Below are 23,744 nucleotides of genomic sequence, written 5' to 3' on the forward strand. Positions count from 1 at the left end.
ATGCATCCTCAATAAATGTGACAAAATACCTATTGCCAACCAAGGACTCCACCTCAATGGGTCCACAAACATTAGAGTAAACCAACTCAAGAGGATTAGATTTCTTTCAAGAAGATTTAGAAAAAAAAACTATATGTTGCTTGCCAAAAAGACAATGATCACAAGGATTTAGAGTTTTACCTTTGGCAAAGGGAATGAGAGACATCTTTGCTAAAATTTGCAATCCCTTCTCACTCATGTGAGCCAACCTCTTGTGCCACAACCTTGGAGACGACTCATCTTCGGTGACATACGAGTCATCTCTACACACCTTCATATGTGGCTTGTAAAGAGTGCAATAACGCTTTGTTTTAGCTACCACAAGTGACCTTTTGGTATTCCATCTTTAATCACCAAAGCAATTCACATAATCTTGCCTATCCAAGGCATTCACAAAAATAAGATTAAGGCGCAAATCAGAAACATGGCGCACATCCTTCAAAGTCAAAGTACACCCGACATTGGTTTGAATGCAAACATCACCAATTTCCACAATCTTCGAATAACTCTTATTGCCCATCTTCACATTTCCAAGGTCTCCTTTCTTGTATGAAGTGAAGAACTCATTATTAGGAGTAGAATGGTAGGAAGCTCCCATGTCAACAACTTCTTCACCAGCATGTATACATTCATTCTCTTCATAAGAAAGAACCTCTACTTCTTCACTTGAGCAAGTAATTGTTGTACTCTTGTCATCTTCTTTCTTATGTGTATTAGTCTCCTTTTGTTGTGCCTTTCATACATAGCAATTTTTTTTCATATACCCCATCTTACACAATGAATACATTTGCCCTTTTCACCAAACATTTCTCTAGACTGAGATCTTTCCTTAGATTTACCGCAAGCTTTGTGTTCTCTACTCTTGCTTCTAAGAGCTTGTGCATTATCTATACCCGCTGACTTGCTTCTTGTTTCTTCATTGAACAAGCTACTAGTAACTTGACTCATTGACAATACACCACCCGGAACAGAGTTACTAACTATGACAACTAAGGTCTCCCAACTATCCGAAAAAAGAACTCAAAAGCAACAAAGCTTACAACTCATCTTTAAGCACCATTTTCATTGTACTTAATTGATTCACAACACTTTGAAATTCATTCAAGTGATCGGCAACGGGGCAACCCTCTTTAAACTTCATACTCACAAGCTTTTTAATCAAGAAAACTTTGTTCCCGATGATCTTTTGTTCATATCTAGCCTCTAGCTTCTTCCATAACTCATGAGCATCGGTTTCATTAGACACACGATGAAAAACACTATCATCCAACCATTGCCTAATTGTCCAATAGCCTTTCTATGCAACTTTTATCAACCTTTATCATCCAGGTCTTTAGGCATAGCCGTTTCACCCTCCACGAGCTCATACAAATTCTTGCAATAAAGTATATCTTCCATTTTTTGTTTCCAAATCAACCAATTTGTATTTGTGAGCTTAATCATGGTACTAGAACAGAAGTGGCTCAATAGATTTGGAGGCCTAAGGCGAACTCACTAATAATAATAATAATAAATACATTTGAAAATTATTTAGGAGCCTCAATGCATTTATAGCTAAGAGTCTTTTGGGAGGCCTCAATACATTTATAGCTAAAAGTCTTTAGGCTTGGAGGCCTTAATGTTACATTTATATCTAAGAGTGTTTAGGCTTGGGGGCTTCAATGCATTTATAGCTAAGAATCTTTAGGCCGGAGCCTTAGGCGACCGCCTCAGTCGCCTAAGGGTTGAGCCAACCCTGTGCTAGAACAACTTCCATCTCAAACCATACAAGTTAACCGCAAGCCATACAACCTGGCTCTGATACCACTTGTAGAAAAAACACTACCTCACTTGGTGAGATCATAAACTTAACCAAATATGGCCAACTAAGTGTAAGTTTATCAATACAAAGTATATGGAAGCTAATCACCACAAATACCAATTCTAGGCAAGCAAAATATATAGAATGAATTCTAAGTGGCAAAATATCAAACAGATCAAAGGTATACACAAGAGACACATGATTTAATGTGGTTCGGCGTAAAGCCTACATCCATGAGTCATGCTCAGATCAAACTTCCACTATAATAAACAAATTACAATGGTTTCTACTCAAGTATCAGCATACATCACTTGAGCTAACACAACAAAGAGGAGAAAAATAAGGATTACCTCATGAGTTTAAACAAGCCAACTTCAACACCAAATCTTTCAAACAACTTGTTGGAAGAACCCCAATACACTCTTGAAAACACAACCTTCAATGAGTATCAATAGACATTGAAGTAGGACAAACAAGCTCATACCAAAGAGCTCTCTCTCTCTCTTTTCTCTCTTATGTTTTTGTGCTTCTCTTTTTAAATCGAATTCCAGCATAAAGACTCACTTAAGTCTTCTAAACTTGGGCTTAAAATGGCTTAAAGAGCCCTTATGGGCTTGGACTAAAAGAAAAAAGCTCAAACCACATAACAACATGAAGATGGAGGTGAAAGGATTAAAGCAAAGTCGAGATCTACTTTCTTACACAATACTATTCCCAAAAAATGGAAATCCCAAAATAGATTTTGGAAATTACATCTGGAAGCTCTTTTATAGCTTGTACTAACATGTACTTACACTACTCTGATATGGAGGTTCTTTATGACTTTGCCAGCATTCTTGACATCCAAACAGAGTTGCCAACCTCACCGCCTCGTATTATACGGGAAGATTAGATGCTTATATATATATATATATATATATATATATCTCATCCCCTAGGTTACAGAGGTTTATAACTGAGGGTGCTCGCAAATTTTATATCTTTGCCTCATTTGGTGGTAGATTCAGAGGATATTCCTGGACGTAAACCAATTGGAGAATTTTCAAAGATGATTAAAAATAGGCGTCCTCTCTTGCATCAAGAAAAAGATAGAAATGAGGCATCATAAAACTCATAGGAGGGATTGGAGAAGCTTTAATATTCAGGGAGCCGAGTCACAAATATAGAGATTGCATTTAGTAGAAAAGGAGCGGCTGATCCGGTCCTATGGTTGGAAAATAGGGTGCTGGTCCCTATGGTCTCCATGGCTGTCCCCACTCGAACCATAGTTTTCGAAGTAATGCTGGTAAAGAAGCAATGCTCAGTTCTAAAAGTAATATTTTCCAAACATACAGCGAGATGGTGCAACTTAGCAACTAATTACCAACGATTTAACTTGCAACAGATCAAGTACATGATATAAAAGACTCCTAATAGTCTTTTGTGATCTGAGTTTATTGTAGTAGGTATCCATCCGTAGCCGCGCAGTCAAGCAGAGCTTGTTCTAACAACCAAGACTGCTAATCGAACTTGCTTCACCAAGGGAGGAACCTGGAAGCCAGACTTCCAGATTTAAATACTGGAAAAGTGTTGTTCACACAGGTGAAACCCCCATCAACCATGAGGTTGAACCCGTTGACGTACTTGGCTTCATCGCTTGCCAGGTAGAGCACGGCGTCTGCTACATCATCTGCAAGCAGGTTCACGCCTTTCAAGTTTGCATGGCTTCCAATATAGGACAGAAATCCCTTCAACACAACCTTCCTCGTAACCCCAGGGAAGCGGGGTAGGGTGAGGCCTGATGGGACTGCGTATGGCGAGACACAGTTCACACGTATCCCGTGCTGCACCAGTTCTGGTGCCACGCTTCTGGTGAGCCCCAGCACTGCGTGCTTGGATCCCGTGTACCCGTGCGGACCCATCCCTCCAACCACGCTCGCATCGCTGGCCACCGAGACTATGGCGCCCTTCTTCTGAGGAACCATCACACGCGCCGCATGCTTCATTCCGAGGAGCACGCCATGCACGTTCACGTCGAACACCTTCTTGAATTCACCCAAATCCTGCTTGCGGATATCGGGCACGATTTCGCCGGTGATCCCAGCGTTGTTGACCATGACATCTATGCCGCCGTGCTTCTCGACGATGAGGTCGATGACACGGCGTACATCGTCCTCGGCGGTGACATCGCAGTGGAAGAAGCACGCCACGGGGTCGCCCCCTAGAGACTTGCAGAGATGATGGCCAGGGCCATCTTGGAGGTCGAGGACGCAAATCTTTGCTCCGTGCTTTCTGAAGAGCCTTGAGATGCTTTCGCCGATACCGGAAGCTCCACCTGTTACCACAGCGACCTTGCCTTCCAACCTTCAATTTTAAGCAGCAGTCAGAATCTTGGACAGGTGCAAGGGAGGGGAAGGTAATTATATAATTATTAGGATGGCAAACCAAAAATAAAAAATAACAAAACTTCCTAACAGTGCTTGTACCCTCAAGATCTTAATCAGAACTTGCAAAATAAAGTTAAAATCTACATTGCTTGCTATAAAATTTCAATTTCTTGAGTAGGGTGGAGATGGAACGTTTTGAATTAACTTGCTGCATGCGTATTTTCATTTACTGAGTTGCAAAACAAAACTAAACAAAAAGGACATCAGACAAAATAGCTTAAAGCATGAAAAGGAAAAGAGAAGAAAGAAAAAATAGCGATATCAACTGGATCGATTCCTTTTTCTGATTCAATATATATATATATATGAAAGTTGATTTAACCAGTTACACATGACTAATAACTAGAAATCAGGAGAAATTATAAAACATAGATATGATGGCTAAACTTTCTTCTCGTCTTCTCGACCAAGTGATCTTGGCTTGGTCTTGGTATCAACGCAATGGCAGGCTCAAGAAACAAAAGAAGATCGATCTGGTATTTTTTCAGTTAGTTCGAATACCTTTGAGGGGAGGAGGAGGGACGAGAGTTAGAGCTGGCGGACATGGCCTCCTAATTCTCACAAGAGTACCGTCTAATGTTTTAGTTCCACTTGCTCATCACTAAACCGGGAATCTGGACTCGCTTATATCCAAAAGAAGAGAACGAGCAGAGCGACTTGGATTTGTCGGCGCCTCACAGATATGACTGGTTGGATACGCATTAACGTTTAGATAAGATTGTGGCAAATGCTGATGGGTGACCCGCAATTAATTACCGTCACGAGGGTGAGTGTTGCTTTAATTTCCGGTCCCTATCCCATCCACCCCCACATGAAATGTCCCACCCTTGCACATGCTTCACAACAACAACAACAACAACAACAACAACAACAACAACAACAACAACAACAACAACAACAACAACAACAACAACAAAAAAAAAAAAAAAAAAAAAAAAAAAAAAACCTAACCAAGCTTTGTAGAAGACTTTTTTCAGATCAAGAGCATCTTGGATCAGAATAGACGCCAAATATTTAGAAGATAATCTGTCCAGATCCAGAGCATGTTGGATTAGAATAGACTGTCGATTAATGAGATCAACTACTAGTATGACTTCACGTTCTCCCGGTCTCCCACCCCGGCCAACGCCAAAGTTTAATAACGTACCCAATAACAGATCCTCAACAGGGTAGCTCCGGTAACGGCTTGGATGCTGATGATAAACGGTAGTATAGCTTTTTAGGCTAAGCATATTTTCAGTGAGACAAACAAAACCGCAAAATGGATAGTTTTGTATGCGGCTAGTCATTTTGAAAGCACCCTGTGGGTAGTAACGGAGAGTTGCCTAGCACACTCAGAGATTTATTATTTTTCTGATTTTATTGGATATATCCATACTAGAAATTTATGAATCATCCGTTTTCAGCAAAAAAAATAATAGATCCTCAAAACATGTCAAGTATTTACGCATGCATGTACTCATCTTTGAACTATTATCTGTCATTATAAGAAAAAAATTATTATTATTACACAATGTTAACTATTGTTTAACTTATTTGCATTGCTTGGTCCTTAAAAGATATGCTTTAAAATGGGAGGAAAAATGTTTGCGAGGGACCAATAATTAACCCACCGATTTTTAGTCGTCCAATTCTTATAGTGGTCTTATACTTATGACGCTTGCATAAAAAAATATTAACATAATATAATAATATTAATTTGTTGTAATTATTATGATAGCGGGCTAAACTAAGTGAAGCACTCTATCTTGATGCTTAGAGGACCATTAGTCCTTGTAAGATGAACCATTATTCATTTCTTGGAAAAGTATGTGCACAGAGCATCAAAAATTAAATAAATAGAGACTGCAGATTCTTCTCCATTCAAATGATGAATTGATAATATTTTGCAAAATTCATTGCCAATAACAACTATTTTTGGAATCTAGCATGGAGATTCAAATTAAAAATATTTTACTTAGAGGAATAAAAAAAAATGCAAGATGATGCCTAGTACAGCTCACAGAATATAATGCTTAATAAACGATCATTTAGATTTTGTTATGCATCATATCAGAATAGGACTACTATGAACGGCAGCACATTCCAACAATAGCTATTTGTTTCCATTGCACAGTAGATTTAAAGCATTCCCAACTTTCGGCTATGCTCGCTTAGCTCAACTCGTAGGCTTATTCTCTCAACCTCGCCCATGCCTGACCCTATCCATTGAACTTATAAACCCTGTATCCTCATGACAACTATTAGCACTGCCACTGTTCAATGGGCAATTACTTAGCTTGGTCCACGCCTACACCAGGGCCTTCACCATTGTAATGTTTCCTTGATTAAAGTCGGCAGTTTTCATTTGGAACCAGGCATGCATATATATGCATTGCTACCTTAATATCTATGGCTCAAACTTTCTAAGATACCAATCTCATGCTTAGTTAGGTTGGCTGAATCTTGTATGCTGCTCTTGAAATTAAAACTCTAAATCTTTGCCTCGGCGAGTCAGTGCTCACGGTTTCATCTAGCTAAATTTAGTGTAAACTGGCTTCTGATCTAGTATTAAATTTGGATCTGAACCATATTATCCGGTAGCGTTGTCTTTTTCAGTATTTTTGAAAGAAAGAGAGAGATACCTACCCACACTCAGATTTTACGTTAGAATCTTGCCGATGGGACCCGCCACAAAATTTATGACATGAATTCAGTCATCACCATGAATCTGCCGTAGTCATCCGAAATTTATTTGCCTGATAAGAAAATGACACGATGCTGCTCATACTTCTAAATAGGGATGGTAAAATATGATCCGACCCATCAATCCGATCCGTATTCGACCCATCATAAACAGATTTGGGTTTGGCCTAAACAGGTTCGGATCGTAAACAGGTCGACCCGTTTAACCTGTTTATTAATTGGGTCGGATACGGATTTTAGATGTCTGACCCGTTTAAACCATTTAACCCGTTTAACTGTTGGGCAGGTTAAACAGGTCTAAACATGTTAAACGGGTTAAACGGGTTAAACAGGTTAAACAGGTTAAACAGGTCTAAACAGGTCGGATTGGGCAGGTTAAACAGATTAGGTTGGGCAGGTTAAACAGGTCTAAACAGGTTAAACGGGTCAGGTTGGGCAAACAGATTAAACAGGTCGGATCGGGTTGGGTAAACAGGTTACCTGTTTATTAAACAGGTTAAACGGATCGGATCAGATTACCTGTTTAATAAACAGGTCAGATTCAGGTTGTAATTTCTGACCTGTTTAATAAACAGGTCGGGTTCAGATTTATGATTTTCTGACCCGACCTGCATGTGACCCGACCCGTTTATGATCCGATTCGACCCGATTGCCATCCCTACTTCTAAACGATAGAATTAGATATTTTATTTGCCTTATGAGGAAATGAAAATTGAAAGAAAGCAACACTAAGAATTTAAGAAATTCTCCAAATAATTAATATCCACGTGCACATAATTAAGATAGCATCCTCCTGGGTCCCGAACATAATTAATATCCACCTATATATAGTTAACATCTCCCTATATATAGTTATGGTCCCTGTGCGTTAAAATCTCTATGTATAGAGTTGTATCCCTTTGGATAGTTAATATCCTCTGCACATAAGGTCTCCCAGTTATGATCTTTCCATTAAGATCTCTATGCATATGGTTAATACATAATTAATATTCTTTTGCGTATAATTAAAGTCTCTCTGCACACATCCTGTGAGGGTATATATGTTCAAGAGTTTTAAATAGTGAAATCCAGGAATTATAAGGCACACATTCTGTGGACTGGAAATAGAAGTTTCGGTCAATAGGGTTCATTTGTTATATCGCGATCATTGGGAGAATAGAAAATTAATTACCTATAGATAATATCCCCCATACATAGTTAAGATCTTGTTGCACACAGTTAAAATCTTTGTGCACACAATTTAAAATCTCTCTGTACAATAATAATTCAAGAGATTTGCACAACAGTTAAAAGCTTAATAGCACCTGATACATTTTTTATCTATTGCATGGGCTTTATATTAGGTATCAAGTTAAAACAAAAAAAAAAGAAAAAAAATGAAGAATTACTATTTTATTATATAATTCAGTTGCTAAACTTATTAGTTGAATGTAGTCGAAAAAGAAAATAGTTAATCATGAGAAATTTCATCACTTAATTTCAACAATTCCTACAATCAGGATATATAAAATTAGATTTGGTCACCTTACAAGGACTTCATACACCACCAATTTTCCCACAACAAAAGGAATATTTCTAACACTCAACATGCACAAAACCCTCAAAGAACCCCAACACCCCTATTAAATTAACTCCCGGTCAGCTCTCTTTTTTACCCAATCCTTCCAAACTTCTTTTTGAGCTACTTTACTTTAGCATTATCAAAGAAGATAACCTTTTCCACCAATGCTGCCGGCAAATTGTTTGCAACAAGCATGTCCCATGTTACCTATACTCAGGATCTATCCAAAGGTTCAAGGGAAGGGAAGGAAAAAGGACCGAAGATTTGGGAGGTGGGGGAAGGGGGGAGAGAAAAATTCAACACATAATAAATTTTTTTTGTTGCTAAAACACATAGATAATTAAACATACAAAAGATAAAAAAAGTGTTTGAACTGCATGTGCGTTTTTGCATTGATTTTTTTTTTTCGAGTAGCAACATCCATACATATATTTCCATAATTACCATGACTAAGAGTATCCCTCATGATTTATACTATGACAAAAATTAACCACAACCACCATATCATATACTATCAGAAAATCAAAGGAATATTATCAATTAACTCGACCAGTATCTTCTATAAAAGAAAGACATACGTAGATAATTAAAAGCTAAGTTAATTAGCAAATTATGCAAAGAATGGTGTGAGAGAGCCAATTTACTAAAGCAATTGACCAAAAAGCTATCCAAGACTAGTAAAGTAGATGATAGAAAGGCATACTACATTCTATAATTTGTCATCACAACTAGTTATGAGGGTTTGGAATTGACAATTGCATTTTTCCAAATCCACATAGATTGCCATCATAATAGTGTCATTGGTTATGATAATTAGTAAATGCATGTAAATAGGAAAAAAAAAGGGGATAAAAATCTTATGTGGTTGCAACAAATCCCGGCAAGTATATAATTTCTTCAAATATACGAGGCATTTTGGGTACCTGATGTCTCTGAAGAGACTAGAAGGCATTTCATATAGACTGAATACTTTGTCAACATTGCCAAATTAACTGAGTCATTCATAATAACTAAATCGGACCACACTAGCTAGACTCAATAAATTTGAATGGTTTGCAAGACTAGAAAAGAAATAATCAACGGTAGTGTTGCCCAACATATAAACAGGGCCATGAGCCATAGGAATTGCACACTTCAACGTAAGAAATCTCTCTCAAATATAGTAGTAAAATGTGTTGTAAATAAAGAATTCTCCAACACCGTAATGCCAATGTGACACTCAAAAACTCGTAATAAGTAGCGATGCTCTCATGCTGTTAAATACTAGAACATATTGACGAAGAGGCTATAGAGACCACAATGAGTTCGGAGAGCTACAGATGGAGAGGTGGATGCCGTTGAGGCAGTAAGTCTAGCCGGGACAGGAAGGTTGGAGGAGACACAAAAGAAGGAGAGAAAATTAAGTAGAAAGGGGCATTGATTATTTTAGAAGTAGAGAAAGTGGGTAGGGATTGGGAGTTATAAAAACTATAACATTTGGACTGGGTGTTATAGTTTCTGTCACCAAGGATTAAAGATTATAGCATGGTCCATGGAAGAACTGGGTGGTATCTCCTCAAAGAAAAAAACTATTAGGTGAGTTGACTTATCAATCGGTATGAGAATCCCAAGATTGGTTTAAGCTCAATCAACGGGGTAAATCTTCAATTTAGATATATGTCACTATTGATATTAGGGTCCCGAGAATTAGTACACTCTCCTCTAGGGAGGAGCAAAATCCATCCCTATATATCATAGTGTCTTTAATGAATTTTTAAATTTGTATTTTATGATTACATGCAAGTCAGTTAGCTATCAAGCCGATCGATTAGACTTGAATTCTCTCAATTTCAAATTAGGCTTAAAGGTTCACTCCAATAGTAAACAAAGTAAACTTGATCTCAATATATTTATGTTTGAAAATAATTCTAACTCAAGTTTGACCAATGCAAGGCTCAATAAAGTTTGATTTATTTATACCTTTCAATGCCTAATTCACATGTTCTTCCTGTTTGAGACATTAAATACAATTAGAATATTGAAACCATTCTAACCATTGATCTGTCACAATTAATTCTTCCTCTTTTCTCTTTCATCTACTTTATTTCTAGTTTCCCAAAAGTTTTTCTACGTTCACCAAAAAAAAAAGTTCCATTGAAAAGAATTATTCTGCAACTAAGAAATATTGCATGTGGAAGTAGTGACCATGCCATAAATTTATCCCTATTCCCTCTCTATTGATGTATCACCTACCAAATCCTCATTTGAAAGCATCATGCAACAAACTAAAATACACAACGCCCCACCTATTTACTACAAGAAAAAAAAAAAAATCCTTTTATAGTGGGAAAATGTGGGGTATAACCGCATAAGATACAGACAACTTGCTATCAGCTAGCTAATAAAGTTTGCATTTTAAAACTCAACCAACTTGTTCTACTCTTTAAAACAGATTTTGAAGTCCCCCATTAATCAGACTAATAATATTCTCAGCCATGGGTTCAATAACGGTCTTAAATGACCTAATGTCATTAATGGTTGGTATGCCATTGTTCGGTAGCACTTAGATTTTATGGTTCCTTAACCAAATAAATTTCTATAATTACCTGACATAAACTTTTTTTTAATTTTGGTAAGCAAGAAGAACCAAGATCTTCTTGACAACCCACAAATGCTTGTAGCAAGTCTCTTAAGAAAAACTTTTTTCCCTTTCGAAAAAATCAGTTCAATTGCGCCACCATATCATTGAGGTATGAGAAATATGCAGAGGAGGAAATAAAAGAGAAAATAAAATAAAAGAACAGTAACAAGAGGAGGAAAAGTAGAGCCAGCCCCTGCAACCCCAAATAGGGTCCAAGCTAACAAGGTGATCCAATCGGAACTAAAGGAAGCCCCTGCAATATGAATGATCATGGTGTCAAAATTTGTGCCATGTCTTTCTCTCTTCTCCCCCTCAACCTGCCGTCTTTTTGTTGCAAAAAGATAAGTATTAAGCTCGATGCTATAGTTGTCAAATGCTCTTAAGGTTTTACAAATAATTCACAACCTAATAGAGTTTCATGATATATATTTGTTCAATCTAGGGGCTTAAGTTTCTGAAAGCATCAAGCTTCATAGACTACTTATTGGATACCAATGAGCTCCACAAAAATAAAATGTCCTCTATCTCATTAATAAGAAAAATTTAGATTTAGCAGCAAAGTGAAAAATTCTGGTGGTTGTTACTGAGTCTAAATATATAATCAGCTACAGAAGCTATTTTATTTGTTGACTAAAGGTTCAAATATGGTTGAATAATATCGTTGTTGATGTCCATTTTAGTGATTGCAATATGCACTATAATTTTCTTTTAATTCCTTCAACTTGAAATTTATGTCATCACTAATTTTCTTGCATACTTAGACTACTCCATCCTGACTTAAATGCATTCGGATAGATCTGGGTCTAGAAATGCAATCCAGCTCTATTAGCAAATAGGTTCGGTTCAAATCTAATCATTACTCCGAAAAAACTGATTCGAGTCTGGATCGTTCTTCTGCTAGTTCGGGATCGACTTGGTTGGAGGCCTAACTGCACATACAATTTGTTGAGTGTTGGTTGAGGCATAATTGGGAGGCATAAGGCTAAAGCATCTGAAAATGTTAAACCATATCTTTTCTGAAAATAAAAAAAAATAGAAGAATTCTCTAAAACAAAATAAAAGTGGAAGATTTTAAGAAAGTTTTATTTTTGACATTACAAAATGATTGCTGTTATAGCAGAAAATAACTCATAATAATGGTGAAATAGTGATGTTATTTGATTATGTGATTTTTCCTAGCATAAAATAATTTTGATTTCCAGCTAATATCAAAATATAAATGTGTTATTTTTATTAAATTGAGAATAAAAAGATCGAGCAATACTCGTTGATTTACTATAAACCAGCAATTTTAAAGGAATAATAGCTAAATAGTGCTGATCATTCAGATACCCATTATCCTTTTTCTTTTTCCTTTCCCCTTCTTTTTTTCTTTTTGTTAGTCTCCATCATCTTAATATACTAGATAATCTTTAAATAATTGTAACAACCGTCATAAAATTATAACAACTAGAATAGGTTTTACCTGCTGTTTTTTTCTATACCAGAGATCCAAACGGGGGTGAGAGGAAGTATATGTGTGAATGGCAGCTTGTGAGTTCAAATAATAAGCTAGATATCATAGTGAAGAAAGCTCGAATTCTTTTCATATTCTCAATAGCCCTGAGAGTTGGAGATCAATTGGTCATTAGATGAACTAGAGTTAGCACAGTGTCTTCCATTTCTCGCTCTCCAGTCTGCAACTTATCAAATACCTTGCTCCTAATAGTCAAATGCCAGGTTAAGGCCGAGCACCCGACTTGCTTGGCACACCCAATTCTCTGCTGATTTAATGCCAAACTTTGCTTGGAGTTAAGGGGCTAAAATGAATGTGTTCTTTCAAACAACTATTATACCACAAGAAAGTCCTTGGGACAGTATAAGAAACATATTCTATGCTGTGAACTCAAGGTTGCACAGCAGAATGAGAGCTTCAAAGTCCCTCTACAATTCCAAGACAAAATAAGCATTCCTGATTTGAGGATAAATTAGCAGTTTGATTGACTTCAGGCCCATACAATGTGTCACTAACATTTATCCTCTTTCCTCATATGTACTACCTTGGTCAGCAAAGAAAACTTCATATAGAAGTTTGAAATTGGATTCATCATCCATCTGAAGCAGGAATTGGTTGGATCCAACTGCGTTCAGCTCAGATGAACTAGTGTCGCATCTCCATGGATTGGCCCTTTTGGGATGAGTTTTAGAACCAGTGGTTGTAGCTCGGCTTGGTACATGTACTTGATCTGAGATTTGCCTTCTTAACTGGAGATTATGACAAAAAAAAGAAGGATGATTTATAATTATCTCTATGCTCTACAAGCTTTCGATAAGATTAATTTATGGGTCTGTCTCCAAACTCCGATCATTACGAAACGAGTCTAACCATGTTGTCAAGTTCGTGTGGTAACAAAATTACAAGAATGTTGTTTTCCCTTTAAGCTATGATTTGAGAACCAATTCTAGCATGGTTTACTGTCTCAATTTTCCATCTACCAGCCATCTCTCCGACGTGTCGAGTTGTATGGAAAGCCATGAAAGGTGCTGCGACCAAGCCGAGCAATGCTTAACTAACATAAGCCAGATAAATAACCTCTAAAGATCAGCATGGCCGTCCAAACTCCCACAAAAGCCAGACAAATGGCATGAAGCAATTCAAGGTTTGCCCATGCTAAACCTAGAAACCAGTTAATCCACTTTGTCATGCAAATGTTGGCTCCATTGTAAAGTTCGGTAAGCTCCACTCTGGACTTGGAGATCTGTGTATGGAGGTTGGTGTGCTCCACTCTGGACTTCAAGATTTGTGTTTGCGACATGGTAGAAACAAGAGATTCACTTGTGCACTGAATTATGATCAGAAATCAAACATGCATCTCAAATAAATCTTCAATTCATTCTTTTATTGCAACACGGCCCCAAACCATGCACTGCAAAGTGCAAACCCTTTGTTCAGTTTGTTGCTCGCGGTTCAGAGTAGTACTTGGCTACACCATCCCATCTCACTTCAGGGTATTTTTGGTTGCAAGGAAGTCTTGGAAAACAAAACTAAAAAATAATATTTATCAAAAAAGATTTCTAAAATATTGTGATAAAATTTTAAACTTATTATTTTCTTTTTAGGTTTCTATGAAATTTTTCTTGCAAGAAAACATACCCTACGGTCACTTCCAAAGTCAACTGACAACCTATGCGCACAGAAAAAAGTGGAGGAGGTCTTGGGGTTAAGAGTCTCTTCCCTACGAATCAATCCTTGCTTGCCAAATGGGGTTGGAGTGTTAGTCATAAATAATAACATGCTAAGATTTAGAATCATGCCACCAAGGTGGTAGCCTAGTGGTACTGGGCAGCAATTCTAACCATAAGGTTCCAAGTTCGAATCGCTGCGGCGACGATTAAATTGTGGACCGAAGCTCATTACTTTGGCCACTACTTGGACTTGTGGTGTAGGACCGCTCTTGAACCGCTAGTAGCCGGGGTGGTGCCGGGTGTGACGTACTCATACGTGGGACTCGAGCCAGAGCTCAGAGGAGTAGCTGAGCCGGGCCTACGGGTGGGGAGGGTATGAGTAAAACCGGTCGGGGTGCCCAACACACGGCCATTTCTGCCCGCATCGAATATTCTCCCGGTGGGGCGGAGGGCCAGTGGGGGCTGCTACGCGGGTGTGGACTTGTCCCTTCCTCCCCCCTACCCCTTTTTTTAAGCAAAAAAAAAAAAAAAAAAAAAAGATTTAGAATCACAACAATAGTGTATTCAAGTTGGAGAGATATACCTGCGGAAGGCATATTGAATACGATTCTTCAATCACCTAAAATAATAGCAGCTGAATCTTCCCTTCTTTGCTCCTCACAAAAGATAGCCGTCAATGGGGCAAGCTATCAACTATATGGAGAGAAGAGGGGGACCTAGCCTTTATATAGGAAACATAAAGAAGCCTTCCCATTAAAGGTTCCAAAATCCTAATTGGGTCTCCTGGCCTACATACCCAAATTACCACAATAAATAGGACTCAATCCTATACATCCAAGGTGCACCAAAGCCCATAAAATAAAATAATCATACATCATATTGGGCTTAATTATAGTATCATTCTGAGCCATACGTCTAATCCGTTTTATAAAACAAAAATACGCAATCAGTATAAGCCCATATTTTGAAATTATTCTAACATGGAGATCCCTTAAAGATGATCCTAGTCCATGAATAAGGAAAGTGTAGTGGAATTATCGCAGAAAACTTGAGGTTGTCACCATGCTGAAAACCTAAAAGAAGGTGCTCTAATCTATGGTGTGATGTTGTAAATTCCTTACAACCATTTTGGAATAGAGTTTAGTATAAGTTTGGAAATGGCTGTGGGAAGGATAATTGGCTTTGTAACCTACCTTTGAAGTCATTATTCCCCACTCTTTATAGCCAAAATCAAGAAAAATCAGGATAAGTTGCCACCTTTCTGAAGCTTGGATCGTAACATGTTCATGCTTAAAGATCACTTCCTCTTACATGAAGCATCAGGCTCTAATCCACATGATCATCGCCGCTGTTTTATGGGCTTTCAGGCTCTTTCTCAATAAGTTGGCCACTTCTGCTACCAGTGTTTCTATTGGCATGAATTCTCTTAATGACAGGTCAATCCTTTGCCACAATAAACACCCCGCTGCCTTCACTTCTGTTTGGATAAATCTCAAAAGAGCAACCGCATTACAGGCAGGAGATTGACAGCAGAAATTGGTCTTCAAACAAGAGGAATTGGTTATCTGTTTTTTGTTCAATTTTTGCAGGTCTCTATCTAAGTTATCCACAGCCTGTTAGCAGAGGACATCAGCAGAAGGCTTGCTGCTAACTGCAGAACTCTGCAACCTGAACTCACTCACCCTCAAAAGGGGCATCTCCATTGATGCTAGCGTTTGATTGCCCTCTAGGCCCTGCAGCAGCCTGTTCTGTATTGGTCCCAAGCTCTGAAGCTGTCTGCTTTCTCCTCTGTTCTTCAAGTTGTGTTCTCCTCTGTAGTAGGCTGTTCTTCAGATAGCCATGGCCTTTTGTTGACACTGTCTTTCACTTTTAACTTCACAACTTAGCCCACAGTCACCAGGTTTCCTTCTCTAAGTTAGCAAACGTATTGAATGAAATATAAGTTAGCAATGACATATAAGTTAGCAAGAATCATAAATTTAGTGGGAAGCATAGGCATAGTTTATTAATCTATGCTCGCTATGCAACACTAATTTAAACCTAGAAAGCATGCAACCACTAGGAACGAATTCTCATCGAGATATAACAGATGATTAAGACTCTGGCTGGAATTGCTGTATATAGTAGAGTTTTTTGATATTTTAGAAGTAGAGCTTTCGAAAAGTAGAGCTTGTAAAAACTTTTTGTTGTTTGATAACTACATTTCTGAAATATTGTGAAACATTAACATGTATTTAGTAAAAAAATAATATATATATATATATATATTGATTAATGAATATAAATAGAAAATATGTGGTATACCCTAATATTTGTGGTTTTTCACTAAAAAAAATAATTGGTTCTTAAGAAAGAAAAATTAATTAGGCTATACAACGAGGATATTTGCCATTACTAAACATGCTTAATCCAATAGCCATGCCGGAGATTATTGTTATTGAGTCATCTATAATTTGAGCATCTTGATTCCAAACCTGCACATGCACAATAATAATAATCTTAAATACTATAAAAATAGTAATAATTGCTGTGAAGAGGCCATTGTGGCTTTTATATGTTGCATGACTTATCCCAACCGTTCAAATTAAACCCAATTTAGATTGAATTATCTCAACCATTCAAATTAAACCCAAGTTTTTACTTCATCCAAATTTGACGCTCCTAATTTATCTGGGATTCCTTGTTCATCTCTTCTTTCCTTATAGCACGCCTCCTTAAGCCTACAGCTACTTGCTTCCTTTTTTTGGTTTAGCCCAAATATCTCAATTACACTAAAGCCCAAGTTTTTTTCCTATTACCCGAGCTCTTGGTTCTCTCAATTTTCGTTGAATTTCATATTCAAGTTTCTTTTTCCAGCAGTATTAGTCCCTTTAAAATCGTGCGGAGGTCGGATCATGAGCAAAAACCAATCAAAATATTCAACATTTAAAATAAGAATAAATAAATCCATCACTTTCTAAAGAAAATCTGTCAGTTGCTTAGGAAAAGGGGAAATAAGAATCCATTACTTTGCTGATACACGGTGGTAGGGGTGCAAATGGGTCGGGTCGGAGTGGGTCATAAGTGATCCTGACCCAACCCGAATTCTTGTTCGAGTCCTAATGCTAGACCCAGACCCAAGTCAATAGAAGATCGGGTCGAGTTGGACCGGGTCCACAACTAAAATTTCTGACCCAACAGGTCATTTGGGTCAGGTCGAGTTCATTATAACCCGGTCCCAACCCAAAAACTTCGGGTCAGGAATGAATCTGGGCCGGATTCAGATATATGTACTTGTCATTCTTTATACTTAACTTTTTTTATCCTGTTCCAAGGTTAACTAGCCTTGATTTTGGGTGATCGCGGACAGTGGAGTGAGAAAGAAACATAAAAGGAAAGACTATGAGGTGAAGAAAAGGGGTAGGGAGTTGCATTTTAGAGGGTCGAGTAGAATGTATCTCGGGTCGTCCTTCCAAAATTTTAGCTTTGCAATCACATTTGATCACTGCATGGGTGTAACTATTGGCCCGCGGGGCATTGTGGTCCCAAACCCCACGCCAAGGATCTATGGAGGGAGTTGAGATGGTTGTCGTGGGACCGTCTTCGGATGGGTAATGCGACTATCTCTTGCTACTTTGGAATCCTTACCTATGCTTGAAGATCCTATCTAAGAGCCCGACAAGAAGAATCATACGATATAGGGAAGAAAACAATGGATTCAATTCCAAAAAAACAACGCAACAAAGAACTCTAGTAAGGACGGGAAGGGTCCATACTAATCTAATACAATCTATAGGGGATTAATTTACCCACCCCTAGCCCAAGCCTTACAGTTGACCTTCTCCTAAGAGAAACTAAAACACTCACAATGATCTTATTCTTCGACTCCCTTCCAAAGGCCCTAATGGCTCCCTTATATAGACCTACAGGCTCAATGAAAAAGAAAAATATTCAAATTACATGACTCCTATGGGCGGGCTGAGCTTCTAAGCCAGGCGTCTTTGAATTTAAAATAAGTAATTGCATATCCCTCAAACTTGGCCAAGTGGTTGACCGGGACGCGCGGCCTGGTTGGCCGAGGCGCATGTCCCGTTCGGCCACTGCCACTTGTCCTGCTAGTTCCGAACTTGGTAAGCCATTGCACGCCCTTGGCTGGTCGGGACGCGGATTCTGGCTGGCCATGACGCGAATCCTGCTACTGACACTCTCGCGGATTGCTGACTTGTCCTTTGCGGATCCACTAATCTTTTGGCCTAATGCATCTAGGCTGGTGTTGCTCCCTGATCGCTCTCTATGAAAGAGCCCTTGGACTCCTTCATGGATTACACTTGAGTACTTTCCCGCAATGCAGGCCTTACTTATTTTGCCCCTATGTTTGCGGCCCTCGAATGGCTGCCACTTAGTTCGGCTTGTTGTTGACTTGGTCCTATATTGTGCTGGTCGAGAGCTACAAAGTGTGCTATTCGGGTGCGCATGGGTCCTTGGTTGTGCCTGCTGGTGCGCAGCCCCTTTGATCGAGCTCTTCTGGATGCAAGCTAATGTGAGTCGGCTTAGCCTGTTGTGGACTAATATGGATAGGCTTAGCCCGAGCGTTCCCTTTGGCTAGCCTAGTTGCGCTCTGTTGGGCGAGGTCGCATGAGGCTGGGCACATGCACATGTTGAGCTCTGTGCAGTCGGGTGCTGGTCTGGTCGAGCATCAACCTTAGTTCACTTGACCGGGTGCATGGTGCTCCTGGACGTTGGTGCGGCGCTATGCATGCGTGCTCACTATGTTGTGAATCTGGCCACAGTGCAGCCATCTGGCCGAACACCGACCTTGGTCCACTTGACCGGGCGGGTGTTGCTTCCGGGCGCTGGTACAGTGCTGCGCATGCGTGCTTACAGTGTTGTGCTTCTGGGCGCAATGCGGCCTTTCCTCTATGAACACGCGCACGGGCTGATGCCCCTTGTCGCCATCGGATACTGTTGTGCCCGCCCAAGACGCGCATGCAACGTACTGCAATCGCTGCACGCCTGTTGAGCGTTGGTGCGGCGCAGGCTGGCGACCTGGCTGAGCATCAGCCTCTCCAGTCCATGGTGAGGTTGCGGATGTGCGTGCCGAGGGGCGCGTAGGTGTGCGGCTGTCCGCCAGGGGTTGGCCGTGCGTGGGCGACGCTGGGCATGGTGTTGGCTTGCAGGGTGTTGCGGTCCCAAACCCCATGCCAAGATTCTGCAAAGGGAGATGAAGTTGGTTGGTTGTTATGGGACTGTTTTTGGGTGGGTAACGCGACTATCTCTTGCTACCTTAGAATCCTTGCCTATGCTTGAAAATCCTATTTAAGGGCCTGGCAAGAAGAATCACACGATATGGGAAAGAAAACAATGGATTCAATTCCAAAAGACAACGCAAACAAGAACTCTAGTAAGGACGGAAAGGGTCTATACTAGCCTAATACAATCTAGAGAGGATTGATTTATCTTACTCTAGCCCAAGTCCAAGGCCTAACCCCTAAACCGAAAATAGGCACAAGTGTCTCCCAAGCCTTGCAGCCAACTCCCTAAGGGACTTACAACTCAAATGAGCAAATACAATTATCAAAGATATCCTCATAAAAGGCCTAAGACCCTCTTATATAGACCTAAGACTCATGTGCCATACATGGCTTATTGGCGGGACAATAAAATAAGTTCCTAATCAGCCGCATGGGAAGAAATTTGAATTCAAATTCAAAACTCTCCCCATGTGGGTCACATGCTAAAAATCAAATAGGAAAGGTGTGCTCCCGGGATGCGCATCCTGGTTGGCCTGAATGCTGATCCCGTGCATCCAGGATGTGGGATTCATCTCAGCCATGACAAGTGGCTGGCTGGTGATACTTTTGGTCGCAAATCGCTAATGTATTGTACCTAGGAGAAGTTCTTCAGTTGCACTTGGGTGCATGGAGATTTTTTTCCTTGTTTGGCACATGCTCTTGGTTGGCATCCCGTGGATCCTTCCTTGTTTGAAATCTTCCATGTGCTGCATATGGGGCGTTGATCTTTCGCCCGTTGAATCTGGTCCCTTGCTCTCCTAGATCGAATGGCCATGGAAGAGTCTTAAGGCTCCTCCACAGATTGTTGATTTTGGCATTTCCGGAATAGGGGCTTTATACTGAAAAAATCCTACTAAGTCTGCTTTCCTCCCAGGATGCAGATCTTGGTCGCCTAGAATGCGGATCCTGGATGACCAGGACACGTGTCCAGCTGTTGATTCTCTCGTGCTTGGTCGTTGCCTATGATAGATCTTTGAGCGCTTGGATTGCTGAGGTGTCATGCCCAAGGAGTCCTTCTTTGGCTGCATTGCTGCCTCTTGGCCCCCTTTTATCGCTGAAGTGGCGTGTGCATGGGTTGTTGATCGATGGCCTGATGCATCTAGGCCCTTGCTTTCCTGGGGCCAAGTAAACATAGAAGAATACTTGCTTGGTAGGGACTCCTCCATGATTTAATTGCTGGACAGGTGTCAAGTCCTTCTTTGGTAAGGACTTCGCTGTCTTGTTGGCGCCTCCTAGCCGAGCTCCCTTGATGCTTTCCATGTGGCATATGGATGGGCTGATGTCTTCTAATTCCGTGGGAACTCTAGGGCCATTGAATGGTTGCCACTTGTCTTGGCCTTTGGGCATATTTGCTGACCGTGTGCTGGATGTGAATGCATGCATTCGGGTGGGCACCAGCTGATGGACTTAGCCCCGTTGGTTGGGTCCCTCTACTCGCACCCAAGTGTAAATAGGCTTCATTGGATGTGTTTGAGTGTGAATAGGCTTGGTCGGGTGCGCTCGAGCATGAATGGGCTCGGGCACAGGACCAGGCTGGCTGCCGAGCACGGGCGCGGGTGCTAGGCGTTGAGCATAGCCTGCGTGGGGCCGAAATTCCTAATGAGGTACTTGGCCGATGGCTTGGCGCAACTCCAAGCAATGGATTTGTCCTAGATCAAGCCTGTAGTCGGTGTCAAGCTTGGCAGTCGTCGGGCATGCCATGAATTTGGCTCGGCAGAGCGAGGTCCTCATCACATGGCCCTCGCACGATCGATTGCTCCTGGGCATGGCCGACCTTGTCCGTGGGGGCCGGGGCACGCTTGGTCACTGGGCGTTGACGTGCGCGAGAGCAGGGCGTTGTGTGCGCGCTAGTGCGCGGTGCATTGGGTCAGCCTGGCACTTGGGCGTTGGCCAGCTTGACTGCAACGCAGGCGCATAGTTGGCCACGCGCTGGTGATACTGTGGCTGAGGGCCTTGCGCACAGGCACGCTGCTGGGCGCCGCATGCGGGCTTGTGGCTGGCCTGCGATCGGTGGCCTCGCACGCGGGCACTTTGCCGAGCGCCGCGCGTAGGCCCTTTGCTTGCGGTCTAGGGGCGCTGGGCGCGGCCTGTGGCCGAGCGCACAGGCCTCTCGGTCTGCTATGTGCAGTGGCCAGGCGCGTGGCCGTTGGACTGGGTGCCGCGCGCTAGCTTATGGCGATGGCCCCGAACCTCGCGCAGGCATTGTGCGTGGCCTGTGCAAGGTTGAGCCTGTTGCTGCCAAGCTTGATCGAGGTTCGGCCAAGCCTCCAAACAGTGGAGTTGACCCGAGTCCTAGCCTTGGCCAAGGTTGGCTCGAGTCCTAGCCTTAGCCAAGGTTGGCCTCGGTCGAGCCATCATGGATTTGGCTTGGCCGGGCTGGTTTGCGGTGGCATTTTCTGGGGTCCGCAACAGTAACCTCTATGTTGGGCTACCATCGTCCCAATAACAATCAATATAGTAACTTAGCGAGCCTACATGGTTGCAGCTAAATAGGCCCATTATACTCAAATACCAGAACTCAGGTAGTGCGGGCTACAACATCAAAATTGGGCCTAGTAAGTTCCAAACCTTCCGAGACCAATATTTTACTAGGTTTAGGTCGAGTAAGGTCACAAAGTAGGAAACCCAAAATTGTCGCAAAAATTAAATAGGTAGAGCCGAGTTAAAATTTAGTAAACCCAGATCTGATCTGGAAAATGAAATGGGCCTAATTTTAGAATCCGACCCAACCTCATGAATTCTTTAAATTAGGTCTAACCAAGTCAAGCCAGATTAGATCATAGGTCAATCCGGCTCATTTGCAGTATTAAACTATAGGCAAGTTCTGTTCTGGCTACAGATGGCAAAAGGTTTTTGATTCAATGGAGGGAATCCTTGGTGCTGTCCCTCGAACTTTCTCAACAAATTTGTTCAATGCAAAAGTCGCTTCCATGTTTACATCACGGCGCCCAACGGTCTTCGTTTCAAGACAAAAGACGTTTGATTCCCATTCATTGGTTCGATGTCTCTGCCAATCAAATCAAGTCCACTGTATACAAGGCTCCAATCAAAAAGGACTACCGTATACAAAGGCTAATTTCCTTGAAGCTAGCGGGTGACACATCAGCCCCAAAACCAACGGCGGACCAATATATTGTGGGAATTGATAGGCACACATATTGATGGTGACATTAACCTTGTTCGCTTTTTTTTTGCCAGAAATGATATCCTTATCATTGTTCCCAATATGTAATTGTGATAGCAATTAAGAAATACTTGGAATAGCAATTGAGGATGATTCGGCCATAATAATTAGTTGGATATAGAAGGATCCGAGCGGTGGTGGTATGGATCATCCCTACATCGAGACATCTGAATAATGGTGAGGAATGGGATGACTTTTCAGACTAAGCATGTATTTAGAGAGACTAATGAGGATGCAAATTGGATGGCTACCTATGTAGTGATCTCCGCGAAGCTAACATAATACAGACTACCATAGATGGGAATGCTAGGATATTTTGCTTGTATACTATTAAATTGTTTTTTTTAGAGTACTATGATTACATATTTCTTGATCTTGTCATCATAGACTTATGCATCCGATTTTAATCAGTCATACGCTATATCCACTTAGTGTGCACCAATATTATTGGTTAATGTGAAAGTTGTATAATAGGTGCGTTTGCACCATGATAGGAATCATAAACTACTTAATTCAGTTTATTTGCTGTAAGTAGGAGTGGCAATCGGGTCGGGTCGGTTCATAAATGGGTCGGTCACATGCAGGTCAGGTCAGAAAATCATAAACCTGAACCCGACCTGTTTATTAAACAGGTTAGAAATTACAACCTGAACCTGACTTGTTTATTAAACAGGTAACCCGACCCGACCCGTTTAACCTGTTTAATAAACAGGTAAACTGTTTACCTAGCCCGACCCGACTTGTTTAACCTGTTTGCCCAACCTGACCCGTTTAACCTGTTTAGACCTGTTTAACCTGTTTAACTCGTTTAACTTGTTTAACCTGCCCAACAGTTAAACGGGTTAAACGGTTTAAACGGGTCAGACATCTAAAACCCATATCTGACCCAATTAATAAATAGGTTAAACTGGTCGACCTGTTTACGATCCGAACCTGTTTAGGCCAAACCCAAACCTGTTTATGGCGGATCGAATACGGATCGGATTGGCGGGT

At 40.7% G+C, this 23,744-nt stretch overlaps 1 protein-coding gene across 1 annotated transcript; it reads right to left on the minus strand.

Moving 5' to 3' along the window:
- Nucleotides 1-3,108: 3,108 nt before the first annotated feature.
- On the minus strand, nt 3,109-4,920 carry LOC103720728 (zerumbone synthase-like). Its single transcript, XM_039124685.1, has 2 exons — nt 4,768-4,920; nt 3,109-4,183 (listed from the first exon to the last, which is right to left on the minus strand). The coding sequence occupies exons 1-2, from the start codon at nt 4,809-4,811 to the stop codon at nt 3,355-3,357; spliced, it is 873 nt and encodes a 290-aa protein (XP_038980613.1). The 5' UTR covers nt 4,812-4,920; the 3' UTR covers nt 3,109-3,354.
- Between the last annotated feature and the right edge of the window lie 18,824 nt (nt 4,921-23,744).

Source organism: Phoenix dactylifera, chromosome 3, assembly GCF_009389715.1.
Source record: "Phoenix dactylifera cultivar Barhee BC4 chromosome 3, palm_55x_up_171113_PBpolish2nd_filt_p, whole genome shotgun sequence".
NCBI classification, from domain to species: Eukaryota; Viridiplantae; Streptophyta; class Magnoliopsida; order Arecales; family Arecaceae; genus Phoenix; species Phoenix dactylifera.